General features: G+C 45.1%; 1 protein-coding gene across 3 annotated transcripts in view; it reads right to left on the minus strand.

The window, feature by feature from the left end:
* GRAMD2B (GRAM domain containing 2B) overlaps positions 1-19,561 on the minus strand; it is a 49,503-nt gene extending 29,942 nt beyond the window's left edge. For 2 of the 3 annotated variants that reach the window (XM_069000973.1, XM_069000972.1), the window contains exon 1: positions 19,337-19,561. In XM_069000973.1, the coding sequence (XP_068857074.1) occupies positions 19,337-19,461 (125 nt within the window). In that variant the 5' untranslated portion in view covers positions 19,462-19,561. Of the gene's footprint in view, positions 1-773; positions 928-19,336 lie in introns of those variants that run through there. The other variant, XM_069000975.1, reaches the window with a different exon arrangement.
* Positions 19,562-19,982: the final 421 nt, after the last annotated feature.

The raw sequence follows: 19,982 nt of genomic DNA on the forward strand, positions 1-19,982 counted from the left end.
GGAGTACTCCCACCCTTCTGAGCCCTCTGACTTCCCTACCTTCCACCAGTTATTCCAAGCAGAAAGCCTTTACCAGCCAGCAGGACCTCCTCTTTCACATGAACAATTTTTTTGATCTCTTCACCTGCTCAATTTTTACGGTACCTCTCAGGTCAAAAGGAAGAGTGCGAGTATGGGTATGGCCACGCTGGGCGAGGAGACCAGTGGGGAACCATGCCAGGATAGGCAAGCAACCATCATCCTTCCAGAGCGCCCCATCTGTCTGGGACATCAGACTGAACTCCCATTTTAATGTCTCTTGTCTGTATCAGACTCTGTGAACTTTCGACAAAGTTCTGGGTTTTCCAGGCACCCAGAGGAAAGGACAACAGCTTCCCACAGGAACCCGTATACTTTAACTTAAGCTATAAAACACAACTACTCTATTTCTGTGTCACGGCTCAGAAAGACTTCGATCCTGTTGGGCGAAATTACCAGAAGCAGTATTTATACGCCTTGCTCCTAAAAGTATAACTTCGGAGTTCAACGCTGGACTCGAGAGCGGGTCTTGGCTGCGCGGGGGTGTTGGCGCTCAATTTAAGGCTGGAGGCGGAGGCCCCTTGGCCACTCTTCCCGGGGAACTTCCAGGCCGACGCCCCCACCAGCGCGGCCCCACCGCTCCGGGGCTCCCCCTCCGCCCCTGCCCGCAGCTCCCCGCGGCCCCGGCGCTGCCCCGCGGGCGGCCCGGGCACAGCCCCGCGCGGGGCCCCTCTCCCGGCGCGGGCACTACTCACAGCCGCGGAGCGCCCCTGTTCTCCCGCCGGCCAGCGGCCCGCGCTGCCCTCGGCTCCTCCGCATCGCACCGCGGCTCGGTCATGAGCACCATCGGCACGGGCAGCACGGCTCGCCCCGCCACCACAAGGCACTCCGCCACCGGCGGGCCGAGCCGCGCCGCCCACTCCGCCCTCACCGCCCCGCCCTGGGGCGGACCCGCCGCCGCCGCCGCCGCTCGGGGCCGGCTGGAGCCGGAGCCGCCACAAACCGGTTGAGCCCGCCCGGCCGGGCCCGGCGCCGCCCGCGCCCCGGAGCTTGCGACCGAGGCGGCCCCGCGCTCCCCGTGAGGCCGATCCCTTACGAGCCCTAAATTATTCAGTCGCACCGCTGTCGCGTGAGACGCCGGCTCCCGCCGGCTCCAACAAAAGCCGTCCTTAATGTTTTATGCGGGGGTACAGGAGATACACGGTTTCACACAGACGCGGTCCCAGGGGGGAAGGTGGCAGTGGCCGGAGCCCTGGTTTCTGTCAGCGCATTTCCCTGGTGACTCGTGGAAGCAGGCAGATGTCCAAATACTGATGCTGGCCCTGGACTGCTCTACTAATATGAACTTCTGAGGTGATTAGCCGATATTTCCATCTGTGGCTTTACATCTTGAGCAGACAAGCAGGTGGTTATGGTTCATTTCTCATCAGCAGCACCCCAGGCTGGCTTGTCTGCGCAGAAAAATTACAGAACCACAGAACGGGTAATGTTGGAAGGGACCAGTGGGTCACCTGGTCCAAACTTCTGGTTCAGACAGGACTGTCCTGGAGTAATGGCACAGGATTGTGTCCAGACAGTTCTTGAATATCTCCAGCAAGGGGGACTCCACAATCTCTTTGGGCAACCTTTCCAGTGTGTGGTAACCCGCACAGTAAAAAATTATTCCTCATGTTCAGGTGGAACTTCTAGTGCATCAGTTTCTGCCTGTTGTTTCTCTTCCTATTGCTGGGCACCACTGAAAATAGCCTGTCTCTGTCCCCTTAACACTCTCCCTTCAGATACCTACTGACATTGATGAGGTCCTTGCTCACTTGTCCCTTCTTGTGGCTGAACGTGCCCAGCTCCCTCAGCCTTTCCTCATAAGAGAGATGCCCCAAACTCTACACCAACTTATTAACTCCCTACTGGATATCTTCGGGAGCTCCATGTCTTGTACTGAGGAGCCCCACACTGGACAGAGCACTCCAGGTGAGGCCTCACCAGGGCCAAGTAGAGGGGCAGGATCACTTCCCCTGACCTGCTAGTAATGCTCTTCTGAATGCAGCCCAGGTTACCATTGGCCTGCTTGGCTGCAAGGACATGCTGTTGGCTCACAGAGGACACCAGGACACCCAGGTCCTTCTCTGCAAGGCTGCTTTCCAGCAGGTTGGCCCCCAGTCTGTGCTGCTGCATGGGATTATTCTTCCCTGGGTGCAGGACCCTGCATCTGCCTTTGCTGAATTTCAGAAGTTTCCTCTCTGCCCATCTCTCCAGCCTGTCAAGGTCCTTCTGAAGGGCTGCACAGTACCCTGGGGTATTGGCCAGTCATCCTACATTTACGTTGCCAGTGACACTGCTGAGGAGGCCTCTGCCCCTTCATCCAAGTCATTGATGGGTAGGTTGAACAAGACTGGGCCCACTATTGAATCTTGGGAGGCACCACCGTGGACAGGCCTCCAGCTAGAGCCTGTGCTACTGATTATGACCTCTGGGGTCTCCTGTTCAGCCAGTTCTCAATCCATCCATCCAGTCCACTCTTCCTGAGTTTGCCTGTGAGGACATTGTTAGAGACAGTGTGAAAGCTTTGAGGTCGAGGTAGACAAGATCCACTGCTCTCCCCTTATCCATGCAGGTAGTTGTTTTATTGTGGAAGGCAATCAGGCTGGTCAAGCATGATCTGCCTTTAGTGACTTCATACCGACTACTCCTGATCACCTTCTTGTCCTCCCTGTGGATAGAAGTGGCCTCCAGAATGAGGTGCTCCATCACCTCTCCAGGGACTGAGGTGAGGCTGACTGGCTGGTAGATCCCTGCATCCTCCTTCTTGCCATGTTTGAAGACTTGGGTGACATTTGCTTTCTTCAGTCCTCAGGCACCAGTCCTGATCTCCATGATCTTTCAAAGATGATCATGAGCAGCATACCTAAGATGTCTATCAGCACTCTCAGCACTTTTGGGTGCGTCCTATCAGGGCCCATGGACTGGTGTATGTTGAGTTTGCCCGGGTGTTCTCTAACCCAGCCCTCCGTGACCAAGGAAAAGTCTTGCTTCCAACATTCCTTTACCCTGGTCACCTGGGCCAGAGATTCCTTCGGGCTGGTCTTCCCAGTGAAGACCAATGGAAAGGTGGCATTCAGTAACTTTGCCTTCTCTGTGTCTTCTTAATTTACCTTTTGTTATTGATGTATTTAAAGACATTCTTTGTGTTATTCTTGACATCCTTGTCCAGGTTTAATTCCAGAGGGGCCTTGCCCTTCCTTGTCTCATTTCTACTAACTGACAAAATGAGCTAATATGGTGCAAAAAGCCAGCAAGCATGACTTATCCCTGGCCTTCCCTGGGCTTGTGCTGGCAGAGCTGTGGGGCAAGTTGAGTGCCCTCAGGAAGGTTAGATTTAAAGTGTCATTTGGCACAAGACATCTTGCATGGCAGGCACAAACCGTCAATGTGCATATGAAAATGTTTTTACTACCTGGTTAATACCCAGGTTAGGTTTCAGTTTGGTGAACTAAGGTTTTCAAAAAGCTAAGATGGAGTCTGTGGTTGTAAGTACGCAATGAAAGGAGAGAAAATCCTGGGACGAAAGTTCAAAGTTACATGTCTAGACTAAGGTCTAAATTCATGTTTGAATGAGTTAGAACATATTCGTAAAATTAATAATAGAATAACTTCCTAACAGCTGACTACTCACATGAGCTAAGGGGAGAATATGTAAAGTAGAGTGGTTTCTTTAGTGGATATCTGTGTAGGAGATAGATACTAAGGTACGTTTCAGATTAAAAAGTGTATGAAGTGAATTAATTATCTTTGAATACCTAGTCTTTAGGAGGTGCAAGAACTAAGTGTTAGGTATTGTTGCAATAAGTTCGGGAAATCAGTGATAAGAAAGAGGTGTTAATGGTGAACTGGCTCAAGACTGCCATACCTGTTGGGCACACAAATCCTGCAAAAAGTGTGAGATTGCTGTATGATTTTAGCTAGACCATGTGGGTTTAATTGGCTCCAGTACAGGAAAATTTAAAGACTCTGCGCTAAACTGCACAGAAAGGATGACATTTAAAACGGCTGCATTTCTGGGAGACACCATTAACTAATGTTCACGGAGTATTTAAGTCAAGGCACATGTGGAAAAGAAATGAGATTTAATTTACGAGATTATTCAGCCTGTTAGGCTCTGCACCTGTGAAACATTGCTCCGTTATTTTTCCCTGGGGAGCAGCTGAGTGGACTTGGCATTTCTTTGCAAAGCCTCTCCCACCCCTTTACACCAAACATAACCTGTGGTAATATACAGCATCTCATTTATCCAACCATAACAGAATAGGAGCCATTTCAGCTGCCTGGACTGTGAGTAGAGCTGGAACTGAGAGGGCTGGGGAAGGCATCATGTGTCTGTTCAGGCCCAGCACCCTTTCCTTGGGTGCAGCAACCTGTGTGGGGTTTTAGGTATGCTGGGGATTGTTCTTGTGTAAGTGTGCACTAACAAGGCATGCATGGGAGGATTGAAACCAGTAGGAAAATTGACTGCCTACCCCTCATCTTGTTTTTGGAGGCTTTTTATTGCACTAAAAATGTATCTACTAATTTAGTCCTAATTTTGAGGCAGACTTGTTGTTGAGTAAGTCCTGTGTAACTATATGCAGTTCATCAGAAGTGCTGGTTTTAGGAGGTGAGAATCTGACTTTTAGATATTTGAGTAAATAAAATTTGCTTTCTTTTGAGTGCTTAGATTTTCAGTCTGGCAGGTTTAGCTACCTGTTTAGGAGAGAAATGCTACCACTGCCTGTTTTTTTCATTCATCTCCAGAGGTTTCTGTGTTTACCTCAGTGGTGCAAGAACTAGAAAGGAGTTCCTTGGTCCTGGAGCTCAGTTTCTCTTGTAGTTTCATCTGGCTCTGTTCTCAAGGTGTGCACAGCTCTCTGATTTGAACAAATCTGTTAAGTTATTTGACACAGAAGAAACTTACATTCAAATAAATTGATGCCTAAAGCCTCAACACTAAAAAAATGAACCCTTATTTAATAATTTCTTCCATATCACAATATCTTAACTTTTATCAGAGACTTGTTTCTGGCAGATTGCCAATACACATGTCCTTAGTCCAGTTTGCTATTATCTGATAATGACAGTGGTAGTAATAAGCAATGAGCAATGATCTATATAAATATAGCTTGTGAGTTTTTTGGAGGATTTGAAAAAGAAACTGTGGCCAAGCTCTGTAAAACTGTACATGGTGTAGCAACTCCAGAGTGAGAGGACACACTTGTGAGTGATAAAAGCTCTGAATAGCAGGATTCTCAGTAATGTTCAGGGAGGAGTGCCTTATATTAAACAAGCAAATGTGCAACTGCTCATGTGAGTGGAATATACTTGAAAACCATATGCTTTTATTATGATCAATTCTTACATAAAAAGAAAAAAAAGCACAAAGGACCTTTTACTGTACTGTGATAATTGCTCATATATACATATACTGTAAAGCAAGTATTTGAAGATCAAGCTGTCTCCAATGGAGACTCATTGTGAGAAAATATGGGCTGTGTTTTTCTCTAATTGGTGAAGGGCTGTCTGGGGAGAGAAAGAGAAAGTAGTGTACTACACAAGCCTCTCGTCTCTCTCTGGTCTGGCCTGGAGGCTGCCCTGCAGAGCTGAGCTGGAATCATGAGCTGATAATCACTAAAGAGCTGACAGCCTCTGCACAGGCCCTCCTAGCCAGCAGCTGAGGGAAGACACTGGGCCTCGGAAAGGTGATTCCTTATGGGACCATCTCTCCGGACCGGTCACCTCTTCCTCGGTCCGAGCTACTGACAGCTCACCAGCTGTTATAACTGGCGCCCGAACAGCCTCGGACCCCGGACCTCGGACTCCTGGCCTGAGCTGCGTCTTGACCACGCTAAGACAGAACCAGCCATTCGTGTGCTGATCCTCTGAAAATAGGACCTACATTTTAGGAGGCCCTTTTGGACAGGGACAGTTCGAGACCCTCACTTCTCCAAACTAGGACAGAAGTCCCTGAGGATCGAACTAGCCGGACCAACCCCCCCAGCAGACCTTTTTTGGACTACAACAGGAGCCAACCTCACCAGAAAACGGGATTTGTAAGTTTAAATTTGGGGCTCTCCTCTTTTTCTTGCGCGCAATACTTTTAAAGTCCTTTTTGTTTTTTTTTCTCTTTTTTCTGCTGAGGGAGGAACTTAAGTGGGAAATAGGCAAGCTAAACCCAGCCTTTCCCAATCTGAGACCTATACCCCTTTCTTCTAAGCCTTCTCTTAAAATCCGACTTTAAATTCTCTAAAGGTATTCTTTCTAAGAAAAATCTCAAATCTTTCACTAATTGGATATCTCAAAATTTTCCTGATGCCACCACAGACTCTGTCCTTTCTGATCCATTCTGGGACAAAGTGGGGAAGAAACTCTATTCCTTTCAAGCCACAGGAAACCTCTCTGTTTCCAAATTCATTCCTTTATTTCATTTATTGGTTAAAACGTGTTGTGCGACTAACCCACCTCAGCCAAAACCGTTCTCTGCCCTCCCCCCCTCCAGCTTCCCCCCTCTGCCTCCGGCAATGGCCAGCTAGAGCGCGGACCCCGCCTGACGCCCCGACCCTGGCCAGGCTGGGGCGCCGGCCACCCCACTTCCCTACCCCGATCCCCTATTTCCAGCAGTTCTCCCACACCCAAAGCCCCCCGCTCACCCCCTCGGTCCCGGCACTGTGCACGGGACTCATCCCAGACCCATCCCCCCTCCCTGGGATGGACGGCTCTGAGCCTCCCCCAGCCCAATCCCCCTGTGCCCCTGGTATTTTGCAACCCTTCACGCACAACACCGCCCTTCCCCCTCTCGCACCAGCTCCTGGTGCCTCTGAACGCCCTCACCCCGCCATGTCCCTGCTCCCCACTGCATCCCTGCTCCACGCGGCGTCGCGCCCCATCCTCCCACTCCAGCAGCACTGCAGTGGCCCCATCTCAGCAAGCCACCCCGCCACCACTGCCCTCCCCCTGCACCCACGGAGCAGCCATGGTACAACACGGGGCCGGTCCCGCAGAGCCCCGCGCACGCACTGTGGGGCACGGAACAAACGACATGCCCCCTGCCAGCATCTGCCCCTCTCGCCGCTGGCGGGACGCAGCTATCTGTGGCACCGCCTCAGGCTACCGCCGAAGGAGTGGAATCTCCCTCCCCCCTCCCCCCACCGCCAATAGCCCTGCCACCCTGGCAAACGCCAGCAGACCCCCTCTACTAAGCCCTCTCTCCCTACACCTCCCCCTTCCCCTACCACGGGTTCTTGCGCAATCCCCATCTCCGCTCCTGCCCTAGAGCCCACCGCCCCCCCACAACCCTCCTACAGCCCATTCCGACTCCACATGGAATTGCGAATCCGGCACCACCTGCAACCTGACCTCTCCCCAAATGACCTGCTGCTGTACAACCTCTCTACCCCCATGCTGCCACAACAGACCCCCTTCTCATCCCTCAAAACACCCCTGACCCCCTGCTACTCCTGCCCTGGCTAAAGCAAAGTCAGCATTTCAAAAATGCCGCGCTACGCCTCCTGTATCCCAGCCCTGCGACAGCCAATCCCTCATTTTCAGATGACAGTAGCAGCAGCTCTGACTCTGAATCTCAAGACTGACAGGCACAGACACGCAGGGAAGTGAACCGGGACGGAGACTGAGAGCTAGCCCAGAAAATCTCAGCCTTCCCAGTCATTAAAGGGAAAGGGAGGAGAGGTGGTCCATCAACTACAAAAACATGGAAACCTATCCCATACAAAGAAGTCAAAGAGCTTTGCAAGGCAGCAAAAGAAGATGGGAGAGGGTCACATTTCTTTAGAAACTTATTGGAAGCCACCTTCTCTGCCTATACATTAGTGCCACATGATATTAAAAACATTATTAACTGCATCCTTTCCCCTGCCGAATATATGTTATGGGAAAGGCATTGGAAAAGACATTTAAAAACACTGTCTGACACTTATGCTAAAGATGCAAACCAGACAGATTGGACAATAGAACAACTGGCTGGAGAAGGTGACCTCCAAAAAACCCTCAGATCAAGCTACCACCTTACCTGAAGTAGCATTGCAAGACATAGCTATTGCAGCTAAGACATCGCTGCTTCTTACCCCTGATGATTTCATTCCTACACAATATTTCTCTAACATCAAACAGTCAGTAAACAAAAGTTTCATTAAGTTCGTTGATAGTTTAAAAGCTAGCTTAGAGAAACAGATAGAGATCCCAGATGGGCGAAAAGTACTTTTGGGCGAACTTGCCATGGCAAATGCTAACGAACGATGTAAGAATATCTTGAGGGCCCTACCCATGGACACAGAAACCACAATAGAACAAATGATAGAGACCTGTACTAGACACACATCTGCAGAAAACACAATGACCCAAGCAGTTGTAAAGGGCATCACAGAGGGAGTTTCTGGTGCATTTGCTGCAGCAGTCTCTAAGGAGAATGCCCGCTGTTTCTATTGTGGTGAACTTGGACACTTTATAAAGGATTGCCCACAAAGGTCACCCAGGACCATCGTGCCACCTGCCAAAGGCACCAGAGACAGCAACAGCACCAGCAGCGTTCAAAAAACTTCCATCGAAGTGTGGTGTCAAGGCCCCACGCTCAGATAACAAATCAAAGGCCATACTACCCCGCCCCAGCTGCAAACTCCACATCGGATCACTGAGAGCAGACAACTGGACCTCACCCGGCACCATCATCCCAGGTGATCCCAGAACACGTGAGAAGGATCCAACACACGGAGCACTACCGATCGGAACGAGACGCCAACTGGTAACATCACTGCCATTTAACTTTGTTGACAAGCGTTTTTATCGTATTCCCACAGGAAAGTATGGACCACATGACGGCCCATGGGACATTCTTATCCTAAGCGATACCCTTCATGGCCCAGAACAACTCTTTGTATTACCTGAGATACAAACAGTGCACCCTGGACAAGAGATTCTTGTCCAGCTTTGCTGCATGGACACACCTTTCTTTCTCCCACAGGGAACACCGATTGCTCAAGCTTTTTTACTTCCACAGAACCGCCCAGAACAGCTTCCTCTCAATCCTACAGCAATGTGGATAGAGATTGTGGGCTCAAACAAACCGACCATCGAGTGCAGCTTGTTCTGTAAAGGAGAGAGGGTCTACCGCCCAGGGATGCTGGACACCGGAGCAGACGTGACCATCATCGCCCGCTCCAAGTGGCCAGGGAATTGGGAACTGGATCCAGTGGCAGGTATGATCTCCAGGATTGGTGGAGTCGCAGTATCCATGAGAAGCAAATGAAATGTCATCATCAAAGGACCCGAGGGCAAGATAGCGACCACCTGACCATTCGTGGTAAGGGCCCCATCCCCCTATGGGGCAGAGACCTTCTATCCCAGTGGGGTGCTACCCTCACCATTCCCAGCCAGGATTTCTGGCTGGGGCCACTGAGAAATGCACGCTACCATCTACTCTCCCGCTCACCTGGAAGACTGACAACCCAAAATGGGTGAGACAGTGGCCCCATGAAGAAGAAAAGCTCAGCGCATTGGAAGCCCTGGTGGAAGAACAATTCGCCAAAGCTCACATCACTGAGACCACAAGCCCCTGGAATTCCCGTCTTTGTGCTGAAAAAGCCCGGCAAAGACAAATGGAGACTACTCCATGACCTACGGAAGATCAATCAGGTCCCTGAAGACATGGGCCCCCTCCAACCCAGCCTGCCATCACCATCAATGCTGCCCCGAGACTGGATGCTTGCCATCATAGACATAAAAGACTGTTTAACATCCCGCTCCATCCCCAGGACGCACCACGGTTCGCCTTCTCCATCCCGTCTCTTAACGAACAAGCCCCACTCAGAAGATACCATTGGCTCATCCTCCCACAAGGCACGAAGAACAGCCCGACCATCTGCCAGTGGTACGTCGCCCACATTCTGTCCCCCATCAGAAGCCTGTTCCCAGAAGCAATCATCCACCACTACGTGGATGACATCCTAATTTGTGCATCAGAAAAAACTTACTTGGACAGAACTCTTAAAAAGACAATTGAAGCCATAGAAGAAGCAGGGTTCGAGATCCGTGAGGATAAAGTGCAGCACTCCAGCCCATGGACTTACCTCGGCCTCCAGATCCGTGAGAGAACCATCGTACCCCAGCAACTCGCCATCAAAGAGGACCCCAAAACCCTAAGGGACTTACACAGCCTGTGTGGATCCATAAATTGGATACGCCCCCTACTGGGAGTCACAACACATGACCTCACTCCCCTCTTCAACCTCCTCCACGGCAGCGGAGACTTGGACTCTCCACGCACTCTCATGCCTGAAGCCCCCGATACCATCACCAAAGTCCAGGAAACCCTGTCTTCATGCCAAGCCCATCGCATTGAACCCAGCCTGCCTCTCCAGCTTGTAGTCCTGGGTAAGGCTCCCCGTTTCCATGGACTGATCTTCCAATGGGACCCTCAACTCAGAGACCCTTTGCTGATACTTGAATGGGTCTTCACAAGCCATCAACCTACAAAGACATTAACCACCTTCCAAGAAGTAATGGCACATTTAATAAAAAAGGCCAGAACTCGTCTCCGCTCTCTTGCAGGGTGTGAGTTCACGTGCATATACTTGCCATTGACCACTGGAGATCTGAAGCATATGGTCCAGACCAATGAGAGCCTCCAGGTATGATCGCCCTAGATAGCTACACAGACCAAATTTCCATCCACATGCCAAAACATAGACTTTTCTACGTGATGCAGCTTTTAAATTGATTCCAAAATTAATCCAAAGTAGAAAACCTCTCAAAGCTCTGATTGTCTTTACAGATGGGTCTGGTTCGTCACATCGGTGTGTCATGACTTGGAGACAACCCAATACTCAAAAATGGGAGTTGGATATCCAAATAGTAGAGGGATCTCCACAGATTGCTGAATTAGCAGCTGTTGTCAGAGCCTTTGGAAGTTTAAAGATGCACCTTTTAATTTGGTCACAGATTTGGCTTATGTCGCTGGCATAGCTATGAGGGCTGAACATGCTTTTCTAAAGGAGGTCTCCAAAAATTAGACCAACTGGTTTCTACATTAATTCATTTAATCTCCCACAGAAAACAGCCTTACTACATTATGCATATGAGGTCACACACTGACCTCCCTGGTCCCATTGCCGAAGGGAACAGGAGAGCAGATGCACTGGCCATGCCAGCAGAGACTGCAAACGTCCCTGACATCTTTGCCCAGGCGAAGTTGTCACATGCATTTTTTCACCAAAACATTCCTGCCCTCGTCAGAATGTTCAAGCTCTCAAAAGATCAAGCAAAAGCTATCACTGCACTGTGCCCGAACTGCCAGAACTACCAAATACCCTCTATGGGTACCAGAGTCAACCCCCACAGTCTGAACAGCTGCCAATTGTGGCAAACTGATGTAACCCACTTCCCATCCTTTGGGAGATCCAAATACGTGCACGTGTCAGTTGACGCATTTTCTGGGGCAGTGTTTGCGTCAGCTCATGCAGGGGAAAATGCCATCCACGTCATCAAGCATTTTCTCCTTGCCTTTGCCACCCTGGGGGTTCCTGAAGAAATCAAAATGGATAATGGGCCTGCCTACACCTCTCGTAAGTTAGAAGATTCTTCCACCAATGGGGAACGAAGCTGACCAGGGGCTAGGGAAACCCTGTGTCTCCTGCCTGGAGGCCCTCTCCCAGGACTACATGGGGGGTGGGGGGAGACCCTGACAGTGTACTATAAAGTTACTGATTACTGTTCAGTGCCTGCAGTAGTGGTGATGCCATATAGACAAAAATTCACACGTTCCTGCTCTGAAAACTACATTAAACCTCAGAGGGGATTTGGCGTTTTCAGTAATTAGGACCTTCAACATTATGTATAACACAGCAAATGATAAAAAATTAGAGATGAAAAAATGGGAAAAAACTTCCATTGCAAAATAAAAGGATTTAAGATACATTTGAAATCACAGAAAAGCAGAATGGGGAGAGACTCACTGGGTCATTGAGTTCACTCCCTGTCCCAAGTTAAGGCCTGCTATTCCTGTGTCACTCCTGACAAGCCTCCTGTAAAAGTTGTTCTTGAAAGCCATCAGTGTGCCAGGCAACCAATTCCAGTGTTTGCTATCATCCAGGGGATGTCCTCTATGCCTAACATGGTTTTGAATCCTTGTTGCTAAAATCTAAAGCCATTACTTCTTAATTTATTCAATATGAAGAACAGTGAAAACCTGTCTCCTGTTTCTCCTCATTTTCATCTTATCTTTAGTCTCAGATAAAACGTAGAAATTGTGGGTTTGGACTGCTTCTTTTTCTATGAACTGCCTCTGGTAAGTTCAGGTATTTCCTGAAGTGTCATCCCCCAGGCTGGACACCTGTAGTCTTATGAAGGCTGTATAGAGAGGAGTTTAAAAGATTATGTCATCTGTCCTATACACAGTACCACTGGTCATATTTTGCAGTAAAGTGTTTGTGTTTCACAACAGGGTGAGGCTGGCTCAGGTTTAGTATTCAACCACTATGACCTAATGAAGCTTTTGTAAAGGTCAGCTGAGATGTTCTCTAGTGCATTGGCAGCAAACTGTAAGACTTTGACTAAGTATGACGGTCTACATATCCTTTGAGCATTTTGCTCTGTTTTTTTTTTTTCTTTCTAGTCTGTTTCCTCAATTTGTTGGAGTAGTTATGAATTGTATCATGAAGGACATGAAGAAAGAAAGAGTGAAAGAGCCTAATAAGACACACTGGAAAGGTCAGTATAAAAAGCAGTGAAACTGCTACCCATGCCTAGAGATTAATGGCCAGTGATGCCATGAAGATTTTTGCCCTTTCCTTTATACCCCTGTTATACCTTTTTACAACTTCTGTATTCCTAGTGCTTTTTTGCCTACATTCTTGGACTTGTTAAGCTAAGAGACAAAACATTTTAGAAGCTTCGTAGCCAGAGATCAGTGTGCCCCAGACCCCAAGGTCCTCTCCAGAACACATTCTGTAAACCAAGATAGAACCATCCAGGGGAGAGTTCCTTGGGGAAGGGGGCTCACTTGAGCCTCTTATTGGGGAATCTTTGATAGATATGCTAATTAGTAAAACCTATAATGCTATACCCAATGTTGGGGGGGGGGGAGGAGAGGTGTGGAGACAGAAGACGAAGACAGAGATAGACTCGGTGGGGTGCATCTCGATGTATATGACCTGGACGTGTACACCTAAGGATCCTTAAAATAAATACCAAGGTAAAATCCCTTTTCCCCTTCTAACCGTGTGTGACTCCTGATTTTAAGACCAGGAAAAGGCATCACCAGGATATTGCTGTTGAATTATGAAAAAGACAATCTCGCTGAAAAACAGTGTTAAAGATTGTCTTAATCAACAAGGTGTATTTCAGTACAGTCATTGAGGATGTTCATAAAGTATTTTTCAGTTCATATGCCAAGTATTGGCATGCCTGAATGTGAGGAAACTTCCTTGGAAAGAAACAAGGCAGAAAATTAATAAAGTGATTACAAGCATTCTGTGTACCTGGAACACATTTCTCCTCAGTAGAGAATTCTTCTGTATTTCTTGGCAGGTGCAAATATGTATTAAGAAATACAGCTTTAATAGTACCTAGATACAGGTACTTTTGCATAATAGGTCATTATATATGTCTTGTCTTCAGTTTTCTATATGATATTCTGCATAGGTAGGATTCTGTGAAAGCTATGCAAATGCCTTGGAAACCATTAAGTGTTGAAAGACCTGCTAAGTTCTTATATTTGAAGTGTGATAGTAAAGCAGTCTTATGTTAGATACACTACAGAAATAGGAGCTCTGATAGTATGAGACACAAACTAAGAGACATTTAGAAAGATGTCAAAACAGGGAAAAAAGTTCTTATTTCTAGAATATAGACAAGTCATCCACAAATCACAGTGAAACCAGGCTTACAGCTTGGGAGGTACACACCAGAAAAAACAAAATAACTGGACTAAAAAGGTGGTGCAGCCTTGGAAGAAGTTGCCCAGAGAGGCTATGGACTCTGTCTTTGGAGGGTACGAGACCCAATTAGACAAAGCCATACCTGATCTGATCTGGTGTTGATTATAGTCCTGACTCAAACAGGAATGTTCAAAAACAGTGTTCAAGTTACTCAAGTATGCCCAAAAGATGGAGCCAAGGTCCAACATAGTCTGTGAAAGATAACCAGGGCCAGAACACAGTGAATGGTGCAGTTTTGTGAGGAGTGAAAAGCAGTTTTGGCAGTTGAGTCTTGTTCCTTGCCTGGATTAAGAGTTTAGTAATTTATTTGTTTTTAAAAGTTGAGATTACTTTATAGATACCCATATCAGGTCATATTTTTTTTCTGAGCTGTTTACTGGAAGTCTTATCTGCCTATGAATTCCTGTTTTCTTGTGTAAGCTAGCCTGGATTACTGTATTGGTTAAACTTCCCTTTGGACAGGGCAGTGCATCAGGCAAATGAAGTAAGCTGGTCTGAAAGCTAGCTGGAGTACTTCTCACAAATGGTGAGGCATGCCGGGGCTGTTCCTTGTGGCTCTGCACGGAAACAATTGGGTGAACTAGACTGTGCTACAATCGTGCTGTAACACCCAGCAGGGAAAAGGAGAGAGACTGCCACACAAAACTTCTGGGGATTTCGTAATATGGTGTCAGTCCACCTCTAAGTGAACAATGTAACACATTGCACATGTACTTGTCACCACATTTACTGCTATTTTGGTACCAATGACCTCCACAATGACCTGTTTAGAGTCACAGAAGACACACTGCATGCTGTGATCCTCACCACTCTTATGGTGCCATGTTGATCAAAAGAACAGCGTGGGAAGGAGGATTAATGGCAAAACTTAGTGGAACTGGTGAAGTAAAGGAATATTCATCTCCCTCCCAATTGTCCATGGCAACTTTCTTACATTCTGGAAAAAGCAACCTTGTGTCATGTAACAGTTCGGTTCTGCTACCTTTGAGAAAGCACTCAGCCAGTTGGCATTTTTCTGAAAAACACACAAGTCAGTGTCTCCTCTCAGCTCATGATAAAAAAAAAAAAATAAAGAGCAGTTGCAGCATATTTTCATGCAGTGTATTGCCCTGGATGCCTCATGGATGGCAATGCTAACATATTACAATAAGGTGATGCCTACATCTTGTAATTTAAAATGGTTGTCTTAAATCTCATGGCAGTGAAATCTGCTTTCTCCATTTATAATTGAAAAAAAGATATTTCTATTTATAATAAAAGAAATATATGTTCTCATTTGATATATTGTCCAGCTATGTTGAAAAATGTAAGTGTAAATATTGCTTGTTCTGGTCTGGTGGGTCACATTAACTTGGTTTGTCAGTCTCTGATTATAAATGTCCAAGGAAATCCTGGACAACATCCAAGTGTGACATCTCTGTATCCTGATGACTTGGACAGAAATTTCAATCCAGCTACAGCTGTACGTTTAGGGTATCAAACAGGTGATTTGCATCTAATGAATAATGTGCATGCAACATATGTAATTACTCAATCTGTGTGCCATAAAGGAATACATGTGGATCTTTTTTGGAACCAGATGTGCTTGAGTGCATGCAAACATTCATGATATCTATAACTACAGTGATCATTTTGTTGAAAGAAACCTTTAGTCATCTGGCAGTCTCTGAAGTGCTGCAGTATGGTACAAGTAGGTAGGAAAATGAAAACCATCTTCTTTGAGGACAAATTGAATCTTCCACAAGAAAATATAGTGCCCAGACTTTCCAGAAGCTCAGAAAAGGTTTATTCTTACTTTTAGAAGAGGAAGGTTAAAGTGAGGAGCACAGGATAATGTGTAAGAATTAATCATACTGTCGATTTTCTCACAATCTTTACATCAGATGGGGTTGTGAATAATAAGCTATTTGACTGAGCTTATACAGTTACTTTTCTGTTTCATTTAGAACTGGGAGTGCTATTACTTTGGGGGAAAAAGAAACCAAAACAAGTGTAAATATGTCTTCATAGTCAGGCCACAAAGGGTGAATGCCAAATCCCAGATGCAAGCCATTGAGCAGTAAGGGGGTTGCCAGTGTTTCAGGTGCTCATAATTCAGCTATAAAGACAACACGCCTTTTAGAAGGGAGCATGTGCCTATCTTTTTAACGTGACTTCTTAAATTAATCTGAACTAAGTTTCAGTCTTACAGCAGTACATTGGAAGATTCTGAGAAGTATAATTTCAATGCAGAATTTCATTTAAAAAAAGTTTGCTCTCAAAAATCTTCAGAGAGAAAATCTGGAGGTAGGGTTCCATTTTTGTCCAAACAAAAACCCATGTGTAAGAAAACCATCTTTAAAGTTTATGTTAATAGTTGTTACAGACTTTTTCTGTTATTTTGTTGTAAGCAAAAGATAGGTAAATATTAATGCCAGATCACAAGTGCAGAAAGGGAGTACTGTATTTAGTTTATTTGCATATTGTAAAGCACCAAATGAGCTTCTGGGTCAGGACTAGAGTCAAGGACCCTTTTGACTCCTATTTTCATGAGATTGCATTTAGCAAACAAATCTCTCCATGCTGTACATTTTTCTGTAATTTAAAAAAAAAAGTTTATAATTTTTACCTAATATCAGTGTTACGGACAAATACTGAGTATTTTTTTTTTTTCTGCAAGCATTTAATGTATAACCAGCATGATTATTGCTATGATTGGCATAAACATATGTAGTGTTATGACATTCACAGAGCTGGTGGTCTGTAGTCCTCATCTAAATTGCTGAAAAAAACTAGTTTTCTTGTGTTTAATATGTTTGGGGTTTTTTTTTTAGAATCACTCTGAAGATTGTTCAAAACCAAAAGCCTTGAGATTTTTCTAAATTTTAGGAGAGGTGGATAACAGGGTTATAACAGACTCATATTACAAGGATGGGCTCCAAATGGGAGCTTGAGATCCCTATTATTTTAGTCCATATTTTGATCTGGCATACTGGAATATGTTTTGTTCTAATGTCAGAACAACTCTATACATTCATGCTGATAAAATGCTGCATACACATGTGGCCAATACTTTTATCAATACGAATTTCTGATCTATAATGCATGGCTGACACCTCAGCTTTAGCTCTAGAGTCTTAATTTGCTTCTGAAATCAGTTTTGCTCTATGTCAGGAATAACATGCTGCCATGGTGATAAACTGTGAGCTCCCCTTTATGAAATGTTAATAACTCCCTGGTTTCTGCCAAATTCATGCTCGTCCACATGGTGCCAATTACAGTGAGGTGAAAACAGATGTATATAAAAACTTAGGCGTATAGTCAGTTTTTGTCCTCAGGCATGAATAATTAGTATGAACAAGAACAGTCATTAATATAGTAAATTTTCTCTGTGGATGTATCTTCATATATGGAAAATATGCTCCAAATAAATAGGACTGTATTGAAAATAGTACCTAAAAATGCAGAGCCTGCATTTATTTTTCCCAAAAGAATTTTCCCTGATTTTTCATGTGGCTCATTTTCAATAAGTGTATCATGGCTGTGACAAACACATGAAAAGCAAGTTTGGTGAGAGCTCAGTCCATCTCCTAGCTCATTGTGTGCTATCATGCATCCTTCTTATTAGATTGTCTGTATTTGCAGCCTTTTACCCCATCTTTGCTATTGATAGAGGTATGGTTTCACAGCAGGGTTTTATGATCATGTTATCCTTACTGAACCAGCAACTGAGTAAACTGGATTTCTAGAAGGCCTGCCCCTACCACTCAGTACTTGGCAGGCAGGTTGATTATTGAGAAATCTGGGGTAAAGGACTCTGTTCTTTGTAAGGGCTGGTCACGTTGCCCCCACAGCATATATGGCAGCTTTTTGTGTACTGGTTATCTAGTGGTAAATAAAAAAGTAGGTAAATCTGTCTGCCCAGTGTTCTGGACAAGACACAGGAAGGAGGACAAAATTCATATTGTCCAAATTAGGAAGTGGTTAAACATTGCCAGCTTGTGTTGCACCCTCCAAATACCACTGTATGTCCCAAATATAACTGGAAAATGAGATCAAAAAGCATATGAAAAGAGATGTATTTTTTTTTTTTTAAACAAGCTCTAAGTGATTAGTTCTAGATAAGAGCCTTTAAAATCTCTAATTAAAACTTAAAATTTTTGATTCTCTATTATCTGTTCAAACTGTTGGACATTATCTCTCTGACATTCAAGTTGGAAGAAAGGATAGTATGCAGATATAATATTAAAAGGCCCTAATAACATTTCAAAAGAGAAAAAAATGAGGCCAACAGACTCATTTATAGTAGTGACCCAATTAGTGGTAAGATCTGTCACCCCATATAAAGAATCTGTGCACAGCCACAAAGAAATGTAATTCAGCAACACAAAGGCTGTGTAGAGGTTCCAAATCACTCTTCAGAGTTGTTTGGCACCATGCAGCAATTAAAGACCAGACTTTGGCAAAGAATTTTCATGCAGATTAAGAACCAATAAATGTCTCAAGGTATTTTGAATAGCTTTTTAAGCTCCTGTATTCATGATGGGTTGACATAAGTATTATGGGTGTTTACTTGTCTTGCTCCTGCAGTAGATGAGGAAGGATAAGTGGTTAAGTGCCAGTAACCCTCTGACGTTGCCTTCCCTCATTTGTCTGTGCTGTCTGAAATGCGCATGATTTATCCAGAACTCTGCCTTGCAATGAAGTCCACCAGAGAAAGAATCTGCAATTCAACAAGTCCACCCTTCCAAAGTAGGAAAACAGATTTTCCTTTTTTTTTTTTTTTTTTTTTGTGATGTTCTATCAGGAAACACTTTACCAGTATTCATTTAGCAAGTGTTCTACTTCCATGAATATTTCTTGTGAATAAGGTGGCATTTATCTTGCAAATTAGTTTAATGAACATTATGAAGTTCCTTTAGGCCAAAACACTCATGAAAATATTTTGTTAAACTCCCTGATCTAAAAAAGTTTACATTTGTTTTGTACAGAGATTAAATATTGTAGGTATTTGGGTGATCCCATAGAGGTCACTTTAAAACTTGAGTTTCACTAGTATATAGTGTTATACACATTCAAAAATGGAAACGAAAACCATCATTGGTTTCAGTCAATTTCACTGTAAATAGATAAGGAAGGAGAAAACAATACCCTTCTGTACTCCCTTACAAGTTTCTCCTTTCTCTCCCCTTCCCAGTGCAATCAGTAACATATGCGAAATTACCTTCTCTGCATGCATTGCATACTCATATTAAGCTTCCTTATCTGGGTATTTTCGTTAGTGCATTTGTTCCAGTGCCCTCCCATGTCGCTGCCCTGTTCCCCCATCATCGAGCACATGCGAAACACTCAAACATATTGGGATTTACCTTATAAATACTGATCCAACACTCTCCGTAGGACTGGCTGGGGCGTCATTGCTTGACTTTCGGAAGCTGTTCTGACTTTCAGAATGAAAAACTGAGTCCTCCAAGGAGCTTCCTTTTTTCAGCATTTTAATGGAGCTAACTGCAGACTTAGGGAAGTTCAATTCTAGAGCGATCCTTGAAACACACAACTTTTCACTGCTGTAGGAAGTGCTGTCTTGGTATGACTCCAGCTCGAACTAAGTTTAAAAATCAGTTAATGAGTAACACAGTGTTGTGACATCATAAGGGAGTTTTCTTTTTTATCTGCAGCACTTCATAAGTTTACTTGTAAACAAAACTCATCAAATCTAGGTGAACTGTGTTTTTGAAATTTCATTATAAATAACAATAACTTGTTTTAATGAATTGAGGAATGTAAAACAAGAACTCTGTTTCAAATGATGTTTTGTTTTCAGGTTTCTAACTAAAAGTGTTACATGGTCCATCATAAATTCTACTTTGTGAATTACCTACCTAAGTATCCATGTCCGAATAACGTACTTGTATACGTTTAAGAAGTGACGTCCATGTGTTGTGACATGCCAAAATTCTTATTATATTGCACTTCTCTGGTGACAAATTGGTCCACATGTGTGCATGTAGCTGC

This window comes from Aphelocoma coerulescens, assembly GCF_041296385.1.
Source record: "Aphelocoma coerulescens isolate FSJ_1873_10779 chromosome Z unlocalized genomic scaffold, UR_Acoe_1.0 ChrZ, whole genome shotgun sequence".
Taxonomy (NCBI): Eukaryota; Metazoa; Chordata; class Aves; order Passeriformes; family Corvidae; genus Aphelocoma; species Aphelocoma coerulescens.